This window comes from Anser anser, assembly GCF_964211835.1.
Source record: "Anser anser genome assembly, chromosome: 4".
Lineage (NCBI taxonomy): Eukaryota > Metazoa > Chordata > Aves > Anseriformes > Anatidae > Anser > Anser anser.
This window is the reverse complement of record NC_139724.1, coordinates 24,668,142-24,695,278: the sequence shown is the minus strand read 5'-3', so window position 1 is coordinate 24,695,278 and position 27,137 is coordinate 24,668,142. Positions and strand designations below refer to the sequence as shown.

General features: G+C 35.3%; 1 protein-coding gene across 8 annotated transcripts in view; it reads right to left on the bottom strand.

The window, feature by feature from the left end:
- Positions 1–27,137, bottom strand: part of GPM6A (glycoprotein M6A) — a 177,250-nt gene that overhangs the window by 2,362 nt on the left and 147,751 nt on the right. For 7 of the 8 annotated variants that reach the window (XM_083835362.1, XM_083835363.1, XM_083835364.1 and 4 more), the window contains 4 exons: positions 19,989–20,145; positions 9,532–9,685; positions 7,986–8,062; positions 6,684–6,749 (listed from right to left, as the gene is read on the bottom strand). In XM_083835362.1, coding sequence (XP_083691488.1) covers positions 6,684–6,749; positions 7,986–8,062; positions 9,532–9,685; positions 19,989–20,145 — 454 coding nt within the window. Of the gene's footprint in view, positions 1–639; positions 6,266–6,683; positions 6,750–7,985; positions 8,063–9,531; positions 9,686–19,988; positions 20,146–27,137 lie in introns of those variants that run through there. The other variant, XM_083835361.1, reaches the window with a different exon arrangement.

Genomic DNA, 27,137 nt, shown 5'->3' with positions numbered 1-27,137 from the left:
TATCAGAAGGGAGGCATTGCTAAGTCAAGAAGTAGTAGTACAGCAATATGACACAAAGTTCAACCCTGAGGTTTGTTAATCCTCAAATTACTTAGCTCATAGCTGACTTACTGTTAGTGTGACTTGCAGTTGGTAGCAATGAGTGTAAAAAATTAAGAGAATTGAAATTCAACAAATTTCATCAATTAAGTAAGTCTGTAAATCTATGTGGAAAAATGCCTTCTGGTAATTTCTGTCAGAGTTTTACCTACTGAATCACTATTTATTAAAGCAGTTGCTTAAAACTGAAACTTGCCATCGATACTCTGCAGCCTTATGACTACATATCCAATATAATTATGGAGAGATTTGCATTTTTCTTAAAGTTAGCATTGGCTTTCCATTTAGCCACAATTTCTTTCTTCTACCTACAGCTCTAGCTATTTCATCAACCTTTATTTATTTATTTTTACAGGGAAAGAGAACTGAGAGTTTTCCAAGTGTTCCATCCAAAAACAAAATAAAAAAAGATCTGAAAAGAAAGGGAAAACTTCCCCTTCTTCTGGTGGGTATTGGAGATTGGATCTGACTTGCTTGCAGCATTGGAGATTGGATCTGACTTGCTTGCAGCCATCACAAATCACTAGATGAGCTACAATGATATATTCACAAAAAGCTTGGTTTATTTATACTAGCAAACAGGGAGGACAGGATGTCTATGAATACATTTCAGGATTAAACACCAGTTAAAGGATATTGGCAATTATGTCACATCAATAAATGTTTTCACTCAGCTTTGAGTAAATTTAATCTGAAAGTTAGTGAGAGGTATTTTAGCAGTAGAAAAACTACATTGTGCACTTGTTTTCCATTACAAATAGAGGATGTAAAATAGCCAATTCCTTTTGAGATGGAGCTTAGTTGTTTTAAAAATCACACAGTATGGATGTCAGAGCTTAATGGCCTGATGATGTCCAGTCTTCTGAACGGTGGCAATTAATAAACAAATGAGTGAAAAATTCTAACACAAAGTCAGTACAAAGGCTGAAGCTGTGGTCTCCAAGGAACTGCTGCCAAAAATACTTTTTTCGAAGTTTCTCCTTCAGAGGCTATCTGCATTCAGTCCCTTTTGTAGTTTGCTTAGTCTTCATAGCTGTGGCTGTCTACAGTTTAAATCTACAGTTTAAATCTACTCCAGCTATCTGTTTGAGCAGCAAGCTGCTCTCCTGTTCTTCATTTGACACCTATCTGAGGAAAATGGTCTGAGTTGCAGAGTCATAAAATAGAAACAACCGTTCAGAGAATCTGTCCTCCAGGAAAAAAAAGTACAAATATGAGTATTTCTGTGTATCCTTAGAAGCTTCTTAATATCCACAGTACAATACAAGCAGCAAAACGTGATGATAGTGCAAATGCTGGAGATGGCAGTGTACACTGTGTTTCTGGTCATCATTTAGTGCACAGGAAAAAGAAACGCTTTGTATCAAGCTAAACTATTGAACTATTGCAAAAGTTATCACCATGACTAGTGTCTGGGTCAGGCATTTCTAAATCAAATGAGAGACACTGTTGTTAAATCCCCATTAAGATGAATGAAATCCTTACTTTACCCACCGCTACCTCCCCCCCCTCCCCCCAGTAAAACTCTTGACAAAATTCCAAAATTCAAAGAAACAGGCTGGTAATCCTAATCATTTTGTCATCTCAGAGAATTACAATTTACAACCAATGAAAACACTGATGATATTTTTTTGACGGCAAGATTTCAATTGAAAATAAAATATGAACCTCTCAAAAATAACATCTAAGTACACAGATGAGAATCCTAGAAGTGGAAGGTATCTGAGCAGTGTACTTACATCTTCCTGACATTTTAAAATATATAAACCAGAAAACTTTGCAGCTGAAGATTATGATGAAAATGGGATGTAGGCCCCATGTGGGGAAAAATTCTTATAGACTCAAACTATTTGGTAATATCCCAGTATGAGTCAAATTTTAAAACTATTTTCATTTGGCATTTTTCTTGACTTTTCAAAAACTATAAGAAAGAAAAAGAAAAACTACTGTGAAAGTACTTTGACCATTGATCAAAACTTCCATTTTGTTGGAGTTGTTGGAAACAACTATTTTAGCTTGTATAATGATTATAAACTCAAATACATATTTATGATATAATTACCTATATATTAAAGAACCCCACCACTTTAAAAAAAAATAAAATTATTTAATACCAAGTTCCTAGATAACATTATCACACAAAGGAGGTCATCTCTAAGTGGCTGTCTAATTGCATTTCACACTTCCCTGACCTGGGTAGCCTGAAGCCAGTGGGGCCCTGTCAAGTCTTATTCCAATTGAAGCAGAGCAGCTTCCACAGTCTGCCTCAGGACGTTTCAATTACAGACATACAAAAGACAACCACAAGGTCCTTCCATACTCTGTGAAATGTTCCTGTCTAGATTTCTTCCAAAAGATAAAGTATGCTTCAACTTTTCAAATCTGTAGAATTTGTACCCAGTCTAGGAAGGGTTCGTTTGTTTGTTTCTTTGTTTTTTAGGGTTGTATGGGGTTGGGTTGGGTTTTTGTTTTGCTTTGTTTTTTTCCTTTCCTCAGCAGGGCAAAAGTCTGAAGAACTTATTTTCCTCTTACCTGCAGCTAATATCCTTCAAAAGAACACAGTTACACCTGAGGGAGAGGAACTAGCCCACTTATATATTTCCCTGCTTCTTATTTCAGGATAATTGATCATCTCTTCAGAGAACCTCTAGAGGACATAACTAAACTCAGTTTATGTGGAATTTCAGGCAGAAGAATACTGCTCAGATAATAACTTTCCCTTCCTTGAGAAGGGAAAAATATATATGTTATAATTCAGTTTTGGTGTAGTGGTGTAGTATATCACAGGTGGGATACTTAATAGCCAATCAACCCTTTGGGATGGCAGTGTTTACATTTAAACAACTTCATGTCATCTGGTTTCTATCTGGCACAACATTGAAAACAATAAAACTAATATGCATTACTTCAATGATCATTTGTGTATTCAGTTATTTCTATTCAGACACAAGTATAAATAGTAATGTTCAGAATCGTACATAACCCAAATTTAGTATAGTTCAAAATCCTGGCTAACTTTTCTGTGCTGAAGACTCACATACAGCACCTACAACATAAAGAACACTTTTCAGGCTTTTTTTCATGTTCTGCTGAAGTCTAAGAATGATAATTTTTCAAAATAAACTATTTGACATTTTCCTTCTCTGCAAAATCGTTTCCCCTGCCATACAATCTTGAAAGTATGAGTTTTTCTATATTTCAACTAATTTATAGACCAAGTCTCTTTTTGAACCCAAAATAGCATTCTCTCTTGGAGACTAAACAGATATCTAATTAATTGTTAAAAAAAAATTAAAAAAAATCAACATTCCTATACAAACCTGAGACCAAAAGGGTTTAAAGTAATAGCTATGGGAAAATTATTACTTATAACTAAATGTCTTTGCAAATTCTAACAATTTTTGGTTGTTTTTGCAAAAAACTTTTTCTAATATGTTGTATTTTAAAAATATGGACTAATAAAAAGAATCTTGCTGACAGATGGTCTTAATGTGTATGACCAAATTGATTTCTTTGGTAAATTTGTCCATATCTCCAGAACTGATGATACAGTGAAGTATATCAATGTAATGACTAAATGTCATTTAAAAGACATAAAATGGTGATTTTACCATTTCAGTTATTCAGCAGTTTCATAGATGTTGCAGTATTACTCCTGGTTGGTAACAGATACAAAATGCTTACTACTTCAGTCAGATGGACTGTTCTTGTTTAAAGAAAATGTCTGTAAGAAATATTATGAAGTTGCAATAAATTCATGTGCTTTCCTTTTGTAAAGGACAGGTATTTTAATCTCATTTTTCTGTTAAGAAATCTCATTAAAATTCACAGACATGGAGACTTGCTACTCTTGTGAATATATACAAAAACACTTCATCAACTTAATATATTTGTGTTTATTTTTGCAATAGCACATACAGGGAAGGACTTTGTTTCTCCAGTGACTTAAATGGCCTCTGCACACTTTGTTCTTTACCCTAGCCAACTGTTGACACCTTCTGCTGATTTGAGCATAGGATATTTCTTCTTGCTATATGAGGCATTTAGGACACAAAATACATTCAACTGCTTGTGGTTTAGACAGGTGGGCAGCCATTTGCTCACTCCCCTCCAGATAGAGGGGGGAGAGAATGGGGGGGGGGGGGGTGGATAATAACCATGGGTTGAGGTAAGAATAGCTTAAAGAAAAATAAGAAAAATAAATAAAAGAAAGCAAACAAAAAACACAAGCAAGTAATAATAAAAAATTAATATTTTTAAAAAAGAAAGAAAATGATGCACAGTGCAATTTCTCACCATCCGCTGACCAATGCTCAGCCAGTCCACAAGCAAGAGCAGCCCCCCTGCTAACATCCCCAGCTGTTATTGCTGAGCATGCCACCACATGGTGTGGGACATCCCTTTGGGCAGCCTGGGCCAGCTGCCCTGGCTGCATCTCCTTCCAGCTCCTGGTGCACCCCCAGCCCACTCGCTGGCAGGGCAGCATTATGAGCTGGAAAGGCCTTGGCTCTGTGCATGCACTGCTGTGCAATAACTAAAAACATTGGTGTGTCATCACCACTATTTTAATCAAAAATCCAAAACACAGCATCATATAAGCTACTAGGAAGGAAATTAATTCTGTTCCAGCTGAAACCAGGACACTCCCCTAAATTACTTCTCTCTTGAGAAATTAAACTTCCCTTAAAGAAAGGGAACCTGTTAATATCTGCTTGTCCAACTAAATTCTGAGCTTTCCCTCTTGTCTTGTCCCCAGTCTTTGGGCTACCATAGAGTGTGAAGCACACTGCCCAATCTATAGAAGTGGTCTTGTATGTCAGTTTTAAAATTATGACCATTGAAAAGTAGAATGTGCTAGTCTTTACCTTGAGATAACCACAGTGTCAAAAACAAGTTAACAAATTCATGAACAAATAAAAATACAGACAACAGAGCTTCGAACATAACAAAGGGTAAAAAGACACATAAATCTTGCTAAGCAAACATTTACCAGCATTTGGACTTTACTAGCATTTGAACTTTACTAGCACTTATTTCCTTAACTTATATTTCTTCTTGTTAACGTATATTTCTGTTGAAATCATCAGTGTTATCATGCCTGCTCTGTGCAGTCACAGAATCCAATAAAAAGCACATTTGGATAGGGGTAACCCTTAAGAAATATGATAATAGATGGGAGCCATCAAAATTCCTAGTGGATCAGTGCTTGGTGTAGCACATCTAAGGTATTTTTGATATGGTACTCTGAGCTTTGAAGGGTTTTTTAAAGCTTTATTGAAAGTATCATGTATTTGAACTTACATGGCTCAATGTAACTACTTAACTTGTTTCTACTGAAGGAAGATATATTCAGTTTGTTTTCACTGAAAATCTTTTGGTAGCTGTACTGATTCAAAACTCTTATTTGAAATACAAAATTGTTATCTGAACAAATTAGCATTCGATAATTACTAGTGAATATATTTCACAACAATAATGCAGCACCAAAGAAATAATGTTTTCTTGGACATATTTTCATAATACTAATACATATATTACAATCATTACTATTTAGTCTTCATTTTTTTCAGCTGGAAGCAGAAAAAACCTGATTTTGGAAACTTGGCGAAATTATTAGTATAAAACACTACTACACTATTGTACATATTATTTGTGATTTGAAACAACAACAAAAAATTAAAATATGTATTCTTCTTTCAGCTCTCTCTGCTTCGTTGTCAGGGTATTGTGTAATACTGAAAACACAGCAGGGAAGACCAAAAAAAATCAGTAATGCAACAGGAATACTTGCTTCATTGAATATTGTTTGGCTGTCTCTTTTTATACATGTAATTCTAGGGAGAACAAAAAATGTATGGCTTTAGCATTCAATGAAAAAATATTAATAGCAATAGTAACATCAATCACCACCACTAACAGTTCTCTTACAAAATGCATCAGTACAGAGTAACAGTACTTTTTCCTTCCATGTACCAACATGTACCACAGCAACCTACACCATACAGTACCCACTCTAAAAATATCTTTATGTTTGGGCAGACAAAGCAGACAAAGACAGAAGAGCAGGGCACTAGCTCACACACTTTTTTCTCATTGTAATATTCTCATTGGCAAGAATGTTGTCAAATCCAAGGCAATCTTTGTTATAAAATGGCAGAAATTATTCCTGAAAGAAAAGATGACACATTCACATGCATGTACAGAACAGATAAAAAGACCCTGCTCTTAAAATAACAGCATGGTAATCCTATGAATACCCAGAAAGTATAGATCATATAAGGATATTACTATGGTCATGAGAAAAACACAGGGTTTCAGACACTTGTCTCAATACAGCAACAGAAAGGTAAAAATTCTTAGCAGGTACTTGACAGTGTTTTTTATTCAAAGAGGTAGTCATGGTATTCTACTTCAAAGGGAATCCAACAATATAAATTAAAAAAATAAAAATAAAAGGTAAGAGGTAGTATTGAATTACAGAAATATACTAATAGCAGGCAAATTGAATAACTTATACTAAACAACAATCAGAATGTATTAGTGATTCAGATGACAAAGGAAATAAGGGGTTTTGGGAAGCTTACCATAGCAATGACTGCTGCTCCAGCTCCAGCAAGTGCCACAATGAACAAGTGGAATGTCATGTTTAGCTGCAGAGGGGGACAAAGAAAGGAACTTTTATGGTGGTAACATTAAATGAAAACTGAACAAAAAGTCTGAGTAACGTAGAGCAAATGACTACCTTCCTGCTACTACAAAAATAATGATTGCTAATACTTTTTCCAAATGATTGACATTACTACATGACATTGTACATGTGCCTGTGTTGTTACAATACTCACATCAAGGAAAAAAAGTCATAAAACATTTTTAAAAATTATTATTTAAAAATAAACAGACCCACTTTAAAAAATATATTATTTTTACAGTACTATGGTTTCTTTAGTGGCAGTGACAGCCTAAGAAGAAACTGTTATTGTTCAGTCACTGTAGCTTTCTAGCCTCATATACTGATTTAATTTCCTCCCAATTTTTCCAGTAAAATTTGTGTATAGTGCTTTAATAGAAACCAATTTACTTAAGTAATCCAAGTTGACCACCTTCCCCATCCCATCTCAAACTAAATAATTACATCTGTTTTTCATTTCAGTGATCTGGTTTACTCAGAAGTCAACATAGTGAGTGCTGACTGAACAGCCAGGGTTGCATTTTCTTAGATGCTTTTGGTATAAAAGAAGGCTTATTGTGTAACTTCATGCTAGGAATATTTATTCAGAGTAAGACCCAGTGAAACATTTAGTGAAGCACCTTCTGACTTCAGAGGGATCGAGATTTTAGTTTCTCCTTTTGTTTTATATAGGCATAATTTTGTCTGTCCTATCTTCATCCTGACCATATAAAAACAAAACCAAAAACCTCTGCTGCAATGAAATGGGAGGCCTTTGCCTAAAGGATAAACTACAAAGAAAAATGTACAAGGAGTTATTATCCTAACACACTGCAAAATTTGGTCAAATCCATTTGAAAACATTATTCTCTTGTCACAACAGTAATCAAGATCTTCAAATAGAGATTCCATATATAGACCTCTTCATTGTGCAGCAAGTGCATTAGCTTTCAAAAACATCACGGTAAATATATTCATGACTTAATGGAATTCTTAAAAAAAAAATACAAATGTATTTAGAAAACTAACGGCTGGAGAAACAACACTGAATAGATCCGGTACATGGTAAAAGAGCAGGAGAAGTACTTGATGACTGTATTTTCCACTGGGCTTATTTTTATCATTCTAGCAAGAACTGGAATATAAAAAGTGAGAAGAAGACATACGTATCAGTTATTTGCTATACAGGTCTGACAAAAGCATCATCACATTTACCCACCTCATTAGAGTCACACATCTTGATAAAACTTTCTGATGTGGTGCAAACCTTCTTTTCCTCTCCAATTGTGACAATACCTGGAGTAGAATAGATATTCACAGTATTTAGTGTTCCTAGTACATGGCTTTCTTGGCTTTGAAGTAGGCTGCTAAGAAATACAAATTCCTGGCTCCTACACAGAAATTTATTTAACAACAAAATAAAATTTTCCTAATTTCAATCATCAGAAAATTAACACATCATCTATTTAGTAAAAGCCTATTAGGAAACATGTAGACAATAATTTCTTGGCCAATTTAAAAAACAACAACAACAAAAAAGTCTTTATTCCTTTATTCTATATTTTAATCAGCACAATAATCAAAACACCAAAAAATAATTTGCAGCCAGTGTAAACACTTACCATGCCAATATATTCATAAATATTCTCTACCCTCATGTTGGGAAGTGTGCTGTATATTGTATTCAGATGTGTTGATCTGGTACAAAGCTTCATTCAAAAGTTATAAAAAAAACAGCACTACCCAAACACATACTTTATTTTAATAATAGTTTCTATCAGATAGAATAAACAGAATTTATACTGCTTACTTCAGCTAATGTCCATGTACAAAATCAAAGCATGAAAAAAATTGCTGTAACTGGTTAATAATGAAATATGGTATTTTTCTTTCTTGTTAGGAATGAGCAGATTTTACACTGAATTTATAGGAAACAGATATATTCACAGAACATACATTTTACATGTTTGTACCATATGCTCATTTTAAATAAAATTAATTAAAAAAATAGCAAAACAAAAGCTCAGAGAGAAGTACAAATACTTTTGATGAGATCTGTACAGACAGTTGCTTTTTCAAGTCACCTGTCATATGGAGGCAGGAGGGGGCAGAAAGTATAAATAAATAAAAAAAAAATCCCTCAAGAAAACATCAATAAAACAATAATTTTGAACTATTTTCTTTCAGGGTAAGTGAAATATTCGGCATTAACCAAACCCCTTCATTCTTAAGTAATACAGCAGTTTTATATCTTGAGAGCAATTAAAAACATACCACACATTTATATTAGGTGAAGGAAACAAATGAAGGAGACTCACAGGAGTGTCCAACAAGAATAAGATTCAACAAAGCTTTGTGGGCTGAGAAACCATCAAGACCAGAGTATCTAGACTTAAGTCAGTCTTGTGGCGGAACAGAACTGAGTTATCATCACCACCCCAAGAATTCTCAGACTTTTTAGGATTCCAAACCCCCTTTTGTCCAAATTCCCCATCCTCCACAAACACACAAATGTCTATATTGCAATTTTTTTTAAACTCCATAGCTCATCCTGTAGCCCCACTTTCTTCCTCCAGTAGCCTCATAGAGAGTTACTATATGTATTCTTCATCTTCATCAGGCCTGGAAATGCAGTGACTGATATACTGCTTTGACTTGTGGGTAAAATGGTAGAAGCAGGCATTTTGGAAACACTGAAGCAGATCATTTCAGATACTTGGAAATAAAGCAACGTGACATTTTCTATTGTGAAATCTTGCACATACCATACTGGCGAAGATCCAAGCAGAGATTAGCTCCATCCACTAAAGTGGCATTTCGGCAAATGGTCCACAGATTGAAGTACATGTAAACAGGCAGAGAAGTGAAAGCCGTAACGCCGAGCCAGGCCAACATAAAGATGTATGTCAGCATAATAAACTATAGAAAAAGAGGGAAAAACAAAACTAGTGGTAAGTCAGAATTTAACTGACACAATTAAAAAAAAAAAACACAAAGAAGAAAAAAAAGCATTTCTGATTGTCTTCATCTTTTTCTTTGTTTACGTTATGGTTTGGGTCTGATAATCAAATCATGATTTGATCAAAGTGAATGACAGAGCACTAACATGATGTTTCTGAAGAACAAAGCAGTGATACTTCCAGAAATGCAAGCTTACTCCACATTCCTGTCACTCTTGGGTCTATGATTGATACAAACCACCACACCTAAAGTACTGACAGAACTGCATGCTTTCTGAAGCATAACTCTACATCTCTCCCATCATTACTTCTTTAAGACAAGAGACTACTGTGATTGGTTTTACTGCAATCTTTCATGATACAAAATAATGAAATAATGAAATACTATACACTATACTTGTTTTTGCTATTAAAATCTGAGTCTTAACAAAAATGAGTCATTATCCATGGCTATCACAGAATCTCACTAGCACTGAATCAGTGAGACCATCTATTTGTCACTTTGTTACTATATTTATACTTATTTCAGATAGAAAGAAATACAAGGGAATTAATCACAGTGAACAAATAAGGGTGCTTACTGCTGTTAGTAAGGAATACATTAAATTATATGCTTTGTAATACGTATTCTCCAAAGGCTACACATTTTCTTTTTTTAGCCATGAGTCTCCAGAGTATAGCAATCTGCGTGTATAGCAATCTGCATGTAGGAAGCATTGAACTCTCCTTGCCTTCTGGTCTGGTAGTTGCTGGCACACCCTGCCTCTGTAAATAAGTAAGCATGCTACCTTACTACTCCGCTGCTAACCTGAGACAACTACCAGACACATTCATCAGTAACAAATTACCTTCTCATTTTATACTGTGGAAAGCATATGAAGATGCTACATGGTTAAACGTGGAAGATAAGTCAACTTCTAAATGTTGAATCCAAATAGCACCAAGATTTGATGGCTTCAGAAATGCTGATGAATCTAAACAGACTGCTGAAATAAAAAAAATTTCAGCACACTGACTTTTTTGTAACTGCTTGCCACAGAAAAACATTGAATCTGAGAATAGGAAATAAGGTCTATTTTTGAAAGCAGAATAAGCCAGTCCACAATCTGCTTAAAATTAAATCTTAAAGAGTAAATAAAGGGAAAATGGAAAACACTTTGTATTTCTGTCTAAGGCAAGATCCCTCACATTAGGTGAGAAAGGAACAAGCCTAATATAAATGTGTTTTTTAGTTATTGAAACCAAATAATTTCAGATGTGAAGTATTGTAAACAGTAGTGAAAATCATTAGAAGCATAGCTTGTCCATCTGGACCTGTTCAGGCAAAACAATGCAAAGCAACAAAAGGTTTGAATTTTAGGTGAGGAAGTTTTATTACTTTGATGATATGGGATGGGCATTGTCAAGCATTATTAAAAAGACCTTAATTTGATTTACCTTAACTCACTTCCAAAGAATATTAACTAAAATCCATTTTAATTCTGAGGAAGTGTATTTACATAGGGATTTAATGTAGTTTAATTAATCCAGTTTCAAATTCGATTCAGGTTAATTTTCCTGATTGTCCCTAGAGACTTTCAGCAGTACTTTGAAAATCTAGAGAATTTACAGCACTAAAAATAACTATCAGAAGGATGCAAGAAAGTAAATGATATAGGTGAATAAAGAAGAGAAGCATTTTTTCTTCTCTCCGTGTTAGAGTGTTAAAGCTGATGAGCCAACATCTGGTTCAACCCTAGGCACTCATTTACAAATAATTACTTGGAAAATTACTTGGAAATGTTGATTCACTTAAGGGCTATGAATTCTCAACCGAAATGTTATGTCTGATCTTACTTTTTTATTATCAATCTAAAGAGTTGCATATAGCTTTTCTAAAGTAGAAGCAACAGATAAGAAAGAATGTTCTCCATGTGTTCTCAGAACAAACTATAAATTCTGTTTATTATTTTATGTTCTCAGTTTACAGTTTTCCAGCAATATTTTAAAGGTAAAGACAGCTTCGTTAGTTTATATGCTATGAGTTTGTCAAAAGCAGCTAAATCTGAGGCCTTATTTTTGAGCCTTTTTCTGAAATTTCTGAATAACATTTAAGAAATTTAGTACAGTACTCAGTGTAGAACTTGTATGACGATTTAACAGGCAGAAATAAATCCTTTATATTAGTTATATTACTGAATTGATATTACTGTTTATAAGACTAGGATCCACACAGGTTCAGGAATCTGTGCAGTCTGTGATTACCACCAAAAGGAATAAAAAGATCAAGCTTAATATGAAGGTAACAATTCCAGTTTAATATTTGTGGTTGTCTCTGTCTCTCCGTATTCTAGAACAGGAAGCTTGCTTAAAAATCTGTACTGACATAATGCAAAGCATTGGTATAACAAAGGGGAAAAAACAGGGCTCGTGATCCTAAAAATAATTAAATAATTAAATAAATAAATAAAATAAAAAATGCCTGGGGCATAGAATAAGAACAGCAGAAATCTGTCAGATGATCACTGTTGGGAGTCACAGGAGCTGCCTGCTTAGAATTGCATGCTTGTTTATTTTCCTTTAAAAATATGAATCTTTGGTTTAGTGGCTCAGAAAAAGGGGATCAAATGTTGGTTTCATTTTAAAAAATATTTTACAAAAATAAGAACTTCATTTACTTCATTTTTCCCTCCTTTAGCCACTTTTTACTAATGAGCTGGTGGCCAATTATGTGCTCAAATCCATGTCATAATAAAATAGAGAAATTTCCTTCTTTTCACTTGCACAAGTTGTTATTTTCTAGCAACAGTAGAAGTTAGCTTATAAATTCTCATTATAGTTGAATGAAATTGTGAATATTTTTGTTTAAAAATCACAGGTGAAGGACAAAAACATACATATTTTTTATTAATTTCCTTTTTAATCTACTCTCTTTGCTCCAGAAGGCATATGAGAAATGCTTAAGGAGCCTGTTCACTCCAGGAATTAAATTCAGAACTCAGTCTCTGAGATTCAAAGGGATCATTCTCCTTTGAAGTAGCATTCTACCATGTGGCAAACCAAAGACTCATGAAATAGCAGTACGGTATCTTTAAGAGGTACCACAGTTTGTTCTTTACTACTCTGTGTATTTTATTTGTAGTGAAAATGACTTTCTCTGGTCAGCTCAGTTTTCACTGTAAGAAGCCAAACACACAAAATAAAGTGGAAACAATAGAGAAATTCATTTTACAAACAAGAATAACTGAAGTAGATAATCATGCTAGTGAAACAAATCTTTACCCTTTGAAGCAGTTAAATTCTTGTATCACCTCCATGGCTGGTAAAACCCTCCCACCAGGTTTTACAAGCTTTCCATTGCTAATAACAGCTGCCATGAATTATCAAAGCAAGCAAGTCGTCAACCCTTTTGGAAATATTTTATTATAAAATCTCCACAGATGAGTGTCAGTAAGTGGAAATTTCATAGTACATTCTGAAATGGTATGTATACAGCACAACAACTTTCATGGCAGTCACAGCTAGGTAGAATCCTGTTTCCACTGAAAACATTAACAAAACCCTGTCTGTTTTAATAACCTGATTTCAGGTACTCCTTTCTTTTTAAAATCTATGGATACTGGTCCCATGAAAAGCATATTGATTGACTTTCTAATACCGTTCTTATTTTACTTTTGTTAAAAATATTTTAATACCCCCTAAAAAAACATTTTATGACTGCTTCAGTCACTATGGAGACAGAGATTACAAAATGTTTAAAAATGCTGTTACTACAAAGAGATGGATTGAAATGCAAAGTAAACTTGAGTTGTTATTCTAGTCATTTTACTGTATGAAGACATTGCTGCTCACTACAAAATAAATAAATCAATCTATATATACAGAAATACAGCAACAAATTCAGAAGTGCCTGAAAAATAGCTCAACTCTAAAAACCTGTTACTATGTAATTTTATCTGTTGCAAACCACTCAGTACTAATGTCTATACTTGCTCTTAATTTAGTCATACACTTATTTTATATGAACTCCCTGACATGAGCTCTAAACCCAAAGAGTTACAAAAAGATGGATGCCTTGCTGTGTTTATATCTCATTTAGATTTATTATCTACTGTGATACACCCATAAAATGTTCTTGTTTATTTTCAGCTTGATGATCTAAGATTTTCCTTCCAAACCTCTTCACAGGCTTAGAAATTCTCTTCTGCTGTTTGCAGATGGCAAATCATAAGCATGAACAGGAAGATCTTTTCAATTTCTTTCTAAATTGCTCTGTCTCTCTAATCTCACACTTGCATTCAATCATCCATAGATTTGATTTCAATGCTAATAAAAACCTAATTATACAGATATCTTTAAACTCACTTATATATCTATGTTTAAGATGTTACAGATCATTGTTTGTCATCCTAGCTATCCTCCCTTAGCATTCAAATGCTTTCTTCTTACACCAGGTAAGAAATCTAAATATGTTTAAGGACTGTTAAAGAGGTTACAACCAAATGGACTCCCCTAGTATTCTCCATTCTGTGCTAACTAGCATTTCCTACATTCATGCCTCATGCCTCATTCCTGAATAGAAGTAAAAGATGAAACATGAATATTGCCACTTATCTTATTTTACATATAATGCTGCTGGAATAAAGAGACCGATGTTTTGATAGTACTGCTAAATGTGCTATGAATCACAGAAAATACACACATGCAAAGTATTTTCTGCTTGTTCTAGAATATCACACTCACTACTCCTAACACTCACTTGTTGGTCTTTTATTATTGCCTCTACAAAACATGTTCATCCTCTCTATCTCTGACATGTCATATTCCTAGGCAAAGCTCCAAGATTCTTGTTGAAACATAGTTACATTTCATTCTATGTAATTACTGTTGCATAGTTGATTCTTCTTGGCTGGCATTCAAGTCAACTGTTTCAAGAGGGGAAAAAGAAAAAAAAAAAGCCAGTAATATTGCAATATTAGTCCAAATTTCTTTTAATAGTGGGGCAGACTGTAACAGCCAAAATAACTTCTCAGGTTTGCTTAATTGCAGTTCATTTGCATAGTAAATAGTTGCCAATGTGACATTCTCTAGATTGTTAAAATCTGTTACCAGAAAATAATCAAATCCTTGAAATTTAAACTTTTTAAGCATGCATTTAATGGGACTGGTTTTTAAACACTTATATTTCATAAATATTTTAAATGGAAGAAAAACTGATCATGATAAAATTAAAGTCAATTATCACCATTACTTTCCTCTTTTCAGCTGCATGCATTTTTTTCTATAATACCTTTAAATTCCTTCCCTTAAAGGTTAAAATATTCCAAACATGATGTCTGATGCTTTGAAATGAGTTAGTAGCCTATAAAAAAATGTTTAAATTTCTGATGTACTGTGAATTGATTTACTGGTAGAAGTGGGGGAGAAAAATTCCACAGCTGCATCACAAATACAAAAAGAAGATTTTCTAACAATTTCTTTCATGTTATTGAAATTTTGCTTTGTAAATAAATCTACTACGTAACCATGAGAATGCACTCCATTTGAAAAAGATGGATCTGCAATGATGGATGACTAGGTTTTCCCTGAAGATTTTATAATTTACCTCTGTGATACTTTCTTGTAAACAATATATTTGATTTTATTATTTCTGAAATTTCTTTATTATGTTGATGGTTTTGTAGCATTATGCTGCTTAAAATTTTTAGCATTAGGTATTCTGTGTGTCATTTTTTGTAGTCTGATAGGTTTCTGAAGTCCTACATAGAGCATTGGACCTTATCTGCTGTTTAACAGCAGCAGAATTTCCTGTCTAGTTTTGCAGTCTTCCAGATACGATTTTTTTTCTAACACAGTGATGATTTCAAAACACTTCTTTCTCATAGTTAGTTTGACATTTGGAATTACTTTTTCTCAAAATGTGTATGCTTACATTTTCACATTCTCAAAGTTTTCCTCTTCTTTTTCTTCTTTTTAGTGATGTTTGCAGTAGATCAGCTTGAGACTGGAGAAGCCTATGAGAGAATCAAGTGCTATGGACCTTCCCTTTTCTTGTTTGCTGGCTTCCCAAGCAGTGAAAGTCAGTGACTGAGCTTTTAATCAGCCAGAAGATTCTAAAAGTGTGACCATTCACCCTTCTGAGAAGTATTACCTTCCTGAGACTGCAGGATCTTTGTATTGCTGCTCAAGCTACTGAGATTTTCTTCATAACCGCAGTATGATGGAACTTATTATCTGATGTTTAGAAATTGTTAAAGCTCTTCAGCTGAAAGAAGTATGTTGTTAAAAATGCTTTGTGTTGCTGACTAAGCCTAACCAGCTTAACCTGAATGCTAATCATTACACATGACTAAAAGGATACAAGCCACTGCTTGGGTGGGAATAAATTTAGTCCATGAAATACTACAGGTTACCCCCTTCTTCCTGGGCAAGCAGGCCCAGAAAACATTTCTCAGTTATTACCAAGAAAATACACCTATAAATGTATGAGACATCAATAGCAAGATGCAATTCATATGAAGAACAAAAAGCTGAATATGGTTTTGGCAGATTTTGGTGATAGTGGAGAGAGAGTTCTCTGTGGGAGAACTGAGAAACAAACAGGCTATAAAACACAGAGAGTGGATAAAGAATGCACCTTTGACCATTGAAGTGTGAATTTATGATAATGCCACTGACATTCACATGTTTAAAGAACTATAAAAAGAGTAAGATGTCCACATGGAGTGAAAAAGACAAAGGCAGCCAGGTGAGAACAAGGTTCAGGGATGATCATCTGATGAAGTATTCAAGTTAAAACTGAGAAGGATAATCTAAACCTGGGGGAAATAAAACTAACAGCTTGACTAGTTTTTGATGTCTCATAATAGAAAGACAAAGCCTGTGCAGAAAGGTTAACAGGTACCACAGTCAAGCACACTTTGGCAACATATGACAGCACTTTTTCAGGAAACAGTTCAGGAAACAGTTCCATCAACAAAAATTGCTTATTGTCTGGGCTTACATGCCAAGGAAAAATGCTGTCCTCAAAGTGAAAGATGTACTTAGAGCACAATTTAATGCTAAAACAATTTTGTCCAGTTTATCACTGACAATAAAAATCCTGTCAGCGAGCAACAAGCACAAGAGAATCAGACGAGCTGCTAGCAAGACATGTTATGATGCCTCAGACACTCCTCTATTGAAGGAAGCAATGAAGTCTACAAACAATAAATGATCTCTGTATAAAACACACAGTAAGTTATGTGAAAAAAGGAATGATCAGACAAAATTATGATTTTATGTGTGATATCCCTGAGCGTGAAAAGCTGGAAATGTAAAAATAAAGAAAAAATAATCATAAAAAAAAAAGTCAGATTACAGAAATAAGACAGACTGAAGCCATCTATAAATATAAAACAATTTTTGGAGCTCATTGCAGAAGATTTCTACAAAGTATGTCAGACAGAAAGAAAAAGAAAAAACTTACATTCACCATTCTTTTTAAGAAACCATATCTGTATTAACAAAGAAGTTGGAAAAGTAATGGCATAAAAATGAGAGAGACACTTAATAACCACTCAGACATGTCCTGAATTATTGTTAGGGCTTTTCCTTCCTATTTCAAGAATAAGCACAGAAGATTACATGGAAGCCAGTCTTCTAAAGAAATTCCAACACTGGTCTAGTATACAGAACTAACAAGGCTTCCAGAAGACATAAAACCATCAATACATTTTATTTTTACTAATTCTAGAAGTGTTTAGATAGCAAGTATTATTTACCTAAACTTAAATTAGAGGGGTAAAGTGGGATATATCCTACCTAAATTTAGACAGTAGACTGAAGTGCTTAATTTAAAAGAACTAACTTATAAGACTTAAAGGCTATTATCTTTGCTGGAAAAAAAAAAAAAAGAAAAAAGAAAAAAAAAAAAAAAAGATAGTCATTTGCAAAACAAACCTCAGCTTATCTGGGAAAATTTCTGTAACCTTCTCTCCTTTGAGCCCCTAAAGGGGGCCTACAGGAGAGCTGGACAGGGACTCTTAATCAGGGAGTACAGTGGTAGGACAAGGGGGTCTTTTAGCTTTAAACTAAAACAGGATAGATTTAGATAAGACATTAGGAAAAAAAATTATTTGCTGTAAGGGTGGTGAGGCACTGGTACAGGTTGCACAGAGAAGTTGTAGATGCCCCATTCTGGAAGGTTCCCTGGCCTTCAAGGCCATGTTGTATGGGGCTTTCAGCAACTTGGTCTAGTGGAAGGTGTCTCTGCTCATGGCAGGGGGGTCTTTAAGGTCCCTTCCAACCCAAATCATTCTATGATTCTATAACTACTGAAGAAGCATAGACCCTTATCTTTGCAACCTCAGTGGCATTCCAAGTGAGGGGGGATACATCTGTGTCATAACATATTCCCTCTGAAAATGACTTTTCTGCTAACTTCTGGATCATTTGTGACAATAATTTGTGACTTTGGTTTTGAACTATGCAATTTGAAAGGTCAGATCAACATATGAAGCTCACCTTACCCATTTCTTGTCAGTGGCTGAGCTATTTAAAGCATTCACTATCTAGCATCTATGTGGATAGGAGTTTTTTGTTTTTTTTTTTTGTTAAATGCTTTCCATAATGAAGCTTGGATTACGGGAGTTCAGACCCATAAATATATCTGCTTTATTGGAGAGAGATTTTCTGTTGTTCATAAATGAAGGAGCATTCTGTATGAAGCATTCTGCATCAGATACAGTAGTATTCAATCAGAAAGAAGATGCATCTGTCTGACAAGTCGGTATTTTGCCACGAGAATACCCAGATATGGTATCTGATTTTGAGAAATGAGCTTCATTTCTAGCATTCAGAAATGATGCAACTGCTCTGGGTGGGAAAGCCAGCTGAGCCTGCACTGAAATGCGTTCCTTCTGTTACAGAGTCAAATGTCAATATGGTGCAGTTTCACTGCCTCTAGAATAACTTGTCTGGTTAGGACAAGATGAAATGACACATTCACATCCCTCAGAGTTGTTTTTTCAAAACATTTGTGAATCTCTCACGGTTTTCCTTGCAGAGCAAAATCTGTAAAGGTTTCAGAAATTTCAAATTTTAGTTTAAACATTCGAAAAACATGGACAAAAAAAGCACACAGACATTCAGGTAGCCAATATGATTTTAAATAGCAGAAAAATCCCTTTCACACATTTAAATACAAGGTTCCTAAACACTATACAGAAGATAATACTAGTGAGTGCAACTCACAAGATTAAACATCTTTATGTAGAGACTTAACGTACATCTTTTAAAAGCTAAGATACCAAAAAAAAAAAGAAGAAATACAACTGCCAGGATGAAATCTTAACCCAACATTTTTGACGAGATAAAAAGAAGTGCTTTCCCATTTCAAAACATTACATTTTCATAACATAAATTCTGACAATTGTGGGAGGGCACGATAAGAAACTACTATTTTATGTATTGTTTATTGTCGTTATAGCATGCTATCCAGTGTACCTTAACACCCAGAGCTAGCTGGCTACATTTAACCATTTATTTTTCATCAGAACATATGATGTGCTGATACTCATGGCCCTTGCAGAAATATCCAGCTCCAACAGCTACCAAGTGTCCAGGCCTCTCACCTGAGATGCAGAATACTCAAACAACAACAACAACAACAAAAAATTATGTAATGACTTACCTGATATTCTACAGGCCCACCTGGAGATCTTAAAATAATCCCAGGCCCAAATAGTCAGCCATTTCACTTTGAGAAACCTTTGTTTAAGTTCAAATTAGAATTTTTTGAATGAAGTTTTCCAGGGTCATAAGTGAATGGCATCTTCAAGCCAGAGACAATATAGGAAGAAATAATAGGCTGTTTCTCACTTAAAAACAAAATGTAACTTGATGACAGGACTCAACTTGTCCCAAAGAGGAATGGGCAAGATTTCTAAACTAACAGGGAAAATATTAGTAAGAAAAATATTTCTTGCCTACTACAGGTGAAGGCATTATAAACTTTTGGTTGTGGCCCAACAAGCTTATATTGCTGAGAGAATACATTTTCCTAATCAGATGTTAGAATTAATTTATTCCTAAGTAACTATAGCTACTTTCTGACTAACCAGTATAGAGAGCACTTCTAATACTCTATTATCCATTGCTATGATTCTTCATAGCAATGTGATGCTACCACTGAAGTATCAGAAAATATTAAAGAAATAAAAATGAATAACATCACAATGCACTACAAACATATAAATCATGTTGAAATTCTCATAAGTACAAAAGTTGTCTTATCCACTTACCCAGGCACTGACACATCTGCCACAAGTGGTGATTTTGAAATCCCCATAGAGATCCTTGATGGCACCAGTTGTAAAGAATCCCTCCACCATCAGCAAAATGCCATATACAAAGAATGCAGCTGCTACACCATATATCACATACTTGAAGATGTCAATCCTGTATAGAAACAGCAAAAGTTATTTATCTGCATAACTATTTAAAGCTGACTCTGAAATTTCAGGGTGAAATAATCAGATTCTAAGCAGCAAAGTTTCTACTCTGGAGTCAGCCTAAGTGCTGATTTGCTATAATAACAGCTGAAGCTGAGGGCAGGAGTGAGCTTTGGAATAAAATATCATTGATAGAAAAAGCACTGGGACATTTAATTTAAAAAGTAAAAAAATGATTTGTGTAGGTTAGAGACCTATTTGTCAGAATAATTTGAAAGTCATTTTATTTTTCATCTAGATAAAGTGGCAAAGCTAAAACAAAAGAAAAAGGAAACAAGTACCTGGCGCATCCCCTGAGTCACACAGTGCACCTAGCACTGAGGTTTGACTTCATTATAGACAAGGTATTTTGTCACAGTCTTCAATAAATCTTACTATGTGTACAGGTAGTTCTCAAGTTGCAATGCCAATCACTGCTGTCTTCTCCTCATTATTCTTTTTCTGCTTATTACCCAATAGACAAAGTGTCTGACACATAATAATGAAGTCTTTAAAAGAGATCCCTAACTTCAAACCAGAAACATATGTTTCTCAAAAACAGTAAGGTCAGATCATCTGACATTCTTGTATAATGAGGCTTTAAAAACATTATTTCACAGACCCAAAGGTCAAGAAATGGAAGGATGGCTCAGAGTATACCATGCAGAGCCCAGAAGGTTGAAGATATTAAAAAGAAAATTAATTGGGCTGTGCTGTGATTGTCCTGCCTAGCACTGTCCAGAAGCTCACGACTCCTACAAGGAGATGCTGCCTACTAAATGTTCTCTCATGACAAAGATTTGTGAAGAGATACTTGAAAGGACCTCTGCTCTAAGTGTATTGTCTAAGCTTGGAAAAACTCTGTGACCTTTGCCATGGATCACCAGTTTTCAGTATTTGATGCTTGGATTTCTCTAAAAAACTAGCCACAGTAATTTGGTTTATTCACATGATATGGCAGGAGTTGTGTAACTCTTGGTAATGTGCAGGCTTAAGGTGTTAGTAATTCCAGTCATATGGTCCAGGTCAAGATAAAACAGCTTATTTAAAAGTATGATGCAAAAAAAGCCAGAGACCCATTAGGATCTGCAAGATGAATTTTGACATGCTTCAAACAACTACCCAAACTGAAAGTTTCTCAAGACATAAAGATCAGTATCTTTGTTGTTATGAAAGGAATTATTTAATAAATTATTTAATATCAGTTCTTTAGAATCACACTTTTAATTGTCACCCAAAAGACACAGAGTCACAGAGTGGTTGAGGTTGACAGGTACCTCAGGATCTATCTAGTCCAAACTTTCTTGGACATATTTTTCCTCATATCAGATGGAATTTCCTCTGTTTCAGTTTGTATCCTTTGTCTGTTATCTTGTTGCTGAGCATCCCTGAAAAAATCTGGCCCCATACTCTTGACACCCTCCCATAGCATATTGGTATACATTGATAAGAACCATTCTCAGTCTTCTCTTCTCCAGGCTAAACAGACCCAGCTCTCTCAACCTTTCTTCATAAGAGAGATGCTCCAGTCCCCCCGCTCATCTTTGTAGTCCTCTGCTGGACCTTCTCTAGTCTCTATATCTCTCTTGTACTGGAGAGCCCAAAATTGGATGCAGTACTCCAGATGTGGCCTCACTGGGGCTGAGGAGAGGGGCAGGATCACCTCTCTCAACTTGCTGACAACACTCTTCCTAAAGCACCCTGGGATACCAATGGCCATGGCCACAAGGGCACAATGCTGGCTCATGGTTAACCCACTGTCCACCAGAACTCCCAGGTCATTCTCCACAGAGCTGCTTTCCAGAGCAGCTTTCAGCCCCCAACCTGTAGTGGTTCATGGGGTTATTCCTCCCTAGGTGCTGGACCCTGGACCTTTGTTGAACTTGAGGCTGTTCTCTGACCAACTCTCCAGCCTGTCCAGGTCCCTCTGAATGGCAGCACAGCCCTCTGGGGTATCAGCCACTCCTCTCAGTTTCGTATCATCAGTAAACTTGCTGATAGTGCACTCTGACTCTTCATCCAGGTAATTGATGAATAGATGGAACAAGACTGGACCAAGTACTGACCGCTGGGGGACACCACTAGCTACAGGCCTTCCAACTAGATTAGAATAGGTCACAACCCTCTGAGCTCTACCATCCAGCCAGTTCTCAATCTTCCTCACTGTCCACTCATCTAACCCATACTTCCTGAGCTTACATATGAGAATGTTGTGGGATACAGCAGTGAAAGCCTTGCTGAAGTCAAGGTAGAAAACATCCACTGCTCTCCCCTCATCTACCCAGCCAGTCATTCCATCATAGAGGCTATCCGGTTGGTTAAACATGATCTTCCCTTGATGAATCCATGCTGACTAGTCCTTCCTTTCCTCCACATGCTTAGAGGTGACATCCAGGATGAGCCGTTCCATCACCCTTCCAGGGATGGCTGACTGGGTCCTCTTCCTTGCCCTTTTTGAAGACTGGAGTGGCACTGTTTTTTGTTGTTGTTGTTGTTTTTACAGTTCTCAGGCACCTCTCTTGTACTCCACGACCTTTCAAAGATGATGAAGAGTGGTCTAGCAATAATATCGGCCAGCTCCCTCAGCACTCATGGGTACATCCCATCAGTGACCATGGATTTGTGCATGTCAGGTTTGCCTAAATAACCTCTAATCCAGTCCTCCTCAACTAAGGCAAAGTCTTCCTTTCTCCAGACTTGTCTGGGATTCCTGAGGGCTGACCTTAGCAGCAAAGAGGGCGTTCAGTATCTTTGCCTTCTCTATATCCTCCATCACTAGTGCAAGCCTCCCCCCTCCCCAATATTCAGCAGTGGGCTCACATTTTCCCTAGTATTCCTTTTACTACTGTATTGAGAGAGATAACTCTCAACACACAATTTACAGTAACAAGGCTGGACAGCACATTAACATATCTTTGAATTTGAATGGTTTTCAAGAGATTCAAAGTCAGATTCAAGTTTACAGTTGATATTTCAGATGTACAAGTGTGACAACAGTTTCACTGAATGCATCTTAAGCTTGCTTTATTCTCATAAAAACTCAGTTAAACTTATGACCTAGCTGGTGAGGGGTGGGATGGAATGTATAATAAATGAATGCTGTTAGCATCTGTTATAGCATTTTTCACAGGGCAATAACAGAAGGGTTCTGGGAATGAGAAAGAATATGTTTTTTTCCTTTATTTCCCAATAACAAAGTCCTCACAGCTTCTTTCCACATCACTCTTCATTTTATAGACAAGTGAAAACCAGGGTAAGTTGATATTTGTATGGAATAGATACAGAAATTATTCAAGATGATGGAATAAATTTAGCACTGTTGACAGTATTAGATGATGCAAATATGATAGTAATTCAGCTGGTGTAACACTGTTTTAACAGGGAAATTATGTTTTGAGCCTATCTTCCCCCTTTACTGACAAAAGTTAAGTTACCGTAGGAAACAGCAACTTTGTGACTATGCCATAGGATCTCTTCCAACTCCTACATTATACTCCTTATAAAGCGTGACCTCCATCAGAGGCTGAAGTATGGGAGTTATGCCACCAACAGCTCCTCACAGACCTCAGTGTGCTCAGTGCTGTAGAAATTACAAGCCAGCATTGCCTTAACAGGATTAAGGCTTTGGAGAAGTCCAGAGACTATTTCACAGTCCTTGCAACAGCTCTTTAAACCATCTGTGCTGAGCCTCCCACTGAGCTGCTCATAACAAAAAGGGTACCAAAAGATCTCTGCTTTTTCCTCAGCCTTATTTGCAGCTAAACGAATAACTTTCATTTAAGCCTTCTACAAGGAAAATATAAATAGCTACACACTAACCAAATATAGAAATCAATTTCTTCCTGATATACTCTCTACAGAGACAAGTAGGAAAATCTCCACTGATCAGGCTACATGAGATGAAGCAGCCAGACTTACTGCAAGGAGAAAGGATCTCATAAGATGCAAAGAGAAAGAAATAAACAACAGAAGTGAAATATTCACTCCACTACCTTTTAAGAAGTCAGATAGAATTGCATTGCAATATAACTATTAAGAATGCTATATTTAAAGAAAATTTATTAAAACAGTAACAAGTTAATCACATATTCGTTTTGAAGACAGTGTTGGTATTAAAGTATTCTGCAGCATCTATATTAATGCTGCACATAAGTTCACATCAACTTTGATCTTCCAATGAAATTATAATAGTTACTAAAATATAGACCCTGTAAAATGGAGACTGCCATTCTTTAAAAATAAAATGTAATTCTTTGTGAATGAACTCAGGAAGATTAATTGCCATCAGTGTTTTAGTACAGTCTCAAATGCTGCAGACGCAGCACCAGAGCAACCAGGGGGGTAAAGGGCAGAATGAACAATGAACAGAAGCCAGTGGGTGAGATGGACAAGGGCAAAGCAGAAGGACAAGCACAGCTCACAATTGCGCAGGCTGGAGTGGAAGGAAAGAGGTAGATAACAAGCAAAGAAAGCAAAGACAAAATTATAGAGGTAAATTCTATGCTTCAGATGGTATTGGAAAGATGTACATGAGGTGAATACTAAGGATACTCTGAGAAGAACAATAAGAAATCTTGCATGCTTATTCACGAAATGCAGGACTCCTGTGGTTATTACATAATGATATATTTACAGCCATGAAACATTTCTATAAAACAGTGAATTAAGATTGCAAAGATAATTCTGATTTTCACAAATTCAAGTTGATTGTGCTGTTGCTGGGTAGAATAAGCTGAACGATTATCTAAACATTAATAGTGAAAAGCATAGTGTAAGTATTGAAAGCTTTTTTTTTCTTTTTTTTCCTTTTTTTTTCTTTTTTTTAAAGAATAAGCTAAAATGCACTTTGCATATTGTCTTAATCACGAGGAGAATCTATGGGTTCCAGGCCTGATTAACACCACTGCTTTCAATTTGCGACTTAAGTCATTCTTTCAGTTTTTAACAATTTGCCTACTGCTGGGTCATTAATTATTCCATATTAAGCAGACTTCCTAATTTATTAATCTGAATCTGGATTCCAACCAACAAGATGAATATTAAAATAGTTGTAGAGAAAACGCTTACTTCCCCCAACTGAAGTCACTGATGGCAGCCGTAAGTGCTAATATCTTAATGAACAGGTTGTCGCTGAGTACATAGTAGACTATCCCAGCAGAGACAAGTCAGAGGTGAGTGAAAACATTCTCAGAGAGATGAATGTGACAGATTTCTTACTGAGTATTTTTGTGGTGCTTTGACAAATACAAGATTGAAAAAGATATCAGCAAGCAATAAGATTAATTGATGAATGATCTTGTCTATGAGTAGAAGAAACTTTTGTGAAGAGTGCTAAAAAAATATTTTGTTGTTGAGACTCCTTCAATCAAATGAACACATAAGTAATTATTCCATCTTGTTATAAGTGCATTTCAATATTCAAAACTAGCTCCTGTTAACTATGTCTAGAAGTAATGTTTTGAGCTTGAGAAACTTGTTGCTTCACTGGAGTAAATCAGCACTGCTTCACTATAATAAATGTGTTTACTACCCCAACATATAAACCAAGAAAAACAGTTAACATTGACTTTTAATATATTCCAAAAGGAATTACATTTGTAAGAACCCTGAAGCCTTTATACTATTCAGCCTGGTATACTATTCATGGTACATTTTCCACTCTCAGTTCTAAAGATCGGCACTTAACTACTACACACCACTATATACTTTTGTATCAAAATAATTTAATATTGTTTTGGAACAATCAACATATTATCTAGGGATACTTTTCTCTAATTTAGTTAAAATATGAACACATTCCAGACACTTATTTTCAGTTAAGAGCAACAACAACCACCAAAATTGCTCTATGACACATGATTCTCATGCTGCCCAGAAAACCTTTTTATTTGAACAATGTATGTGTACATTTCAGCTGGAATGTATCAGAGGTTTTAAATGGTCTAATCCACCAGTATACCAGGTATTACTGTGGAAGCAGGTTTTTAGCATTTAGAATTCTGCTTCATAATTCTCTTCCTGAATCTATAACAAATTCTCCAAATACAGATAATGTCATTCAGTTTCCACAGGTGCATGTAATTGACACCAAACTGTATGTATATTCAGTGAATGCAAGTAAATTCAGACAATTATACATATTTTCAATGTAATAATTATAAAATAAGAAAAGTACAATACCAAAGCTATCAAAGGCACTAATAAACTAGTTAAATTATCACAATAAAAATTCTAATTTAAAATTGCAGCTTTTTTTTATAGCTGGAATAGACAGTTTAGAAAGATGAGTACTGATTGTAATCATCACTACTAGTGTCAGTCAGTTTTGCTATTTTATTTTTTCCCATCACAAGGAACTTTAATCTTCACACCTAGAATGCACACTAATCTCTGTTACTTTGTAAGAAAGCAAAACTGGCCTTTGTGATGATCCTTTTGCCCCCAGACATAATGATCCTAAAAGGTTGAGAGACTGAGATAGCAACCTGCTTCCTCAGGCTCTCTCCAGCTTTTAGAAACAGTATTGCAAATGTGTTTTTTGAAAATAGACAAGATATAAGGGTAAGCAAGGTTTGTACAGGATCTACAGAAGTCATGGCTCATAGAAGTTTTTAATTTCTTAACATAAATTCAAGATACTATTCACTTAAACAGTTTAAGCAAACAAGATAGTACCATGAAGCACAGGGGAACTGTTAGCAAAGGGAGGAGACAAGCAGACATTTTTTCCTTTTTTGAAGAAAAATATACAGTCAGCAGGGAGAAAGGAGGATTAATAGTCATGTACTACCTGCTGAGTAAGACTAAAAAACTCACTATAAATGAAGTAAGAGACTAAAATATCCTTCGTATGGAGAAGAGAAAAATGAAACTGGTAAGAAAATGTCAGCACAGCTCCTCAAGGGATTTTTCAGAGATTATGTTAATAAAAAATCTAAACTTCTAAAATACAGGTGGAAA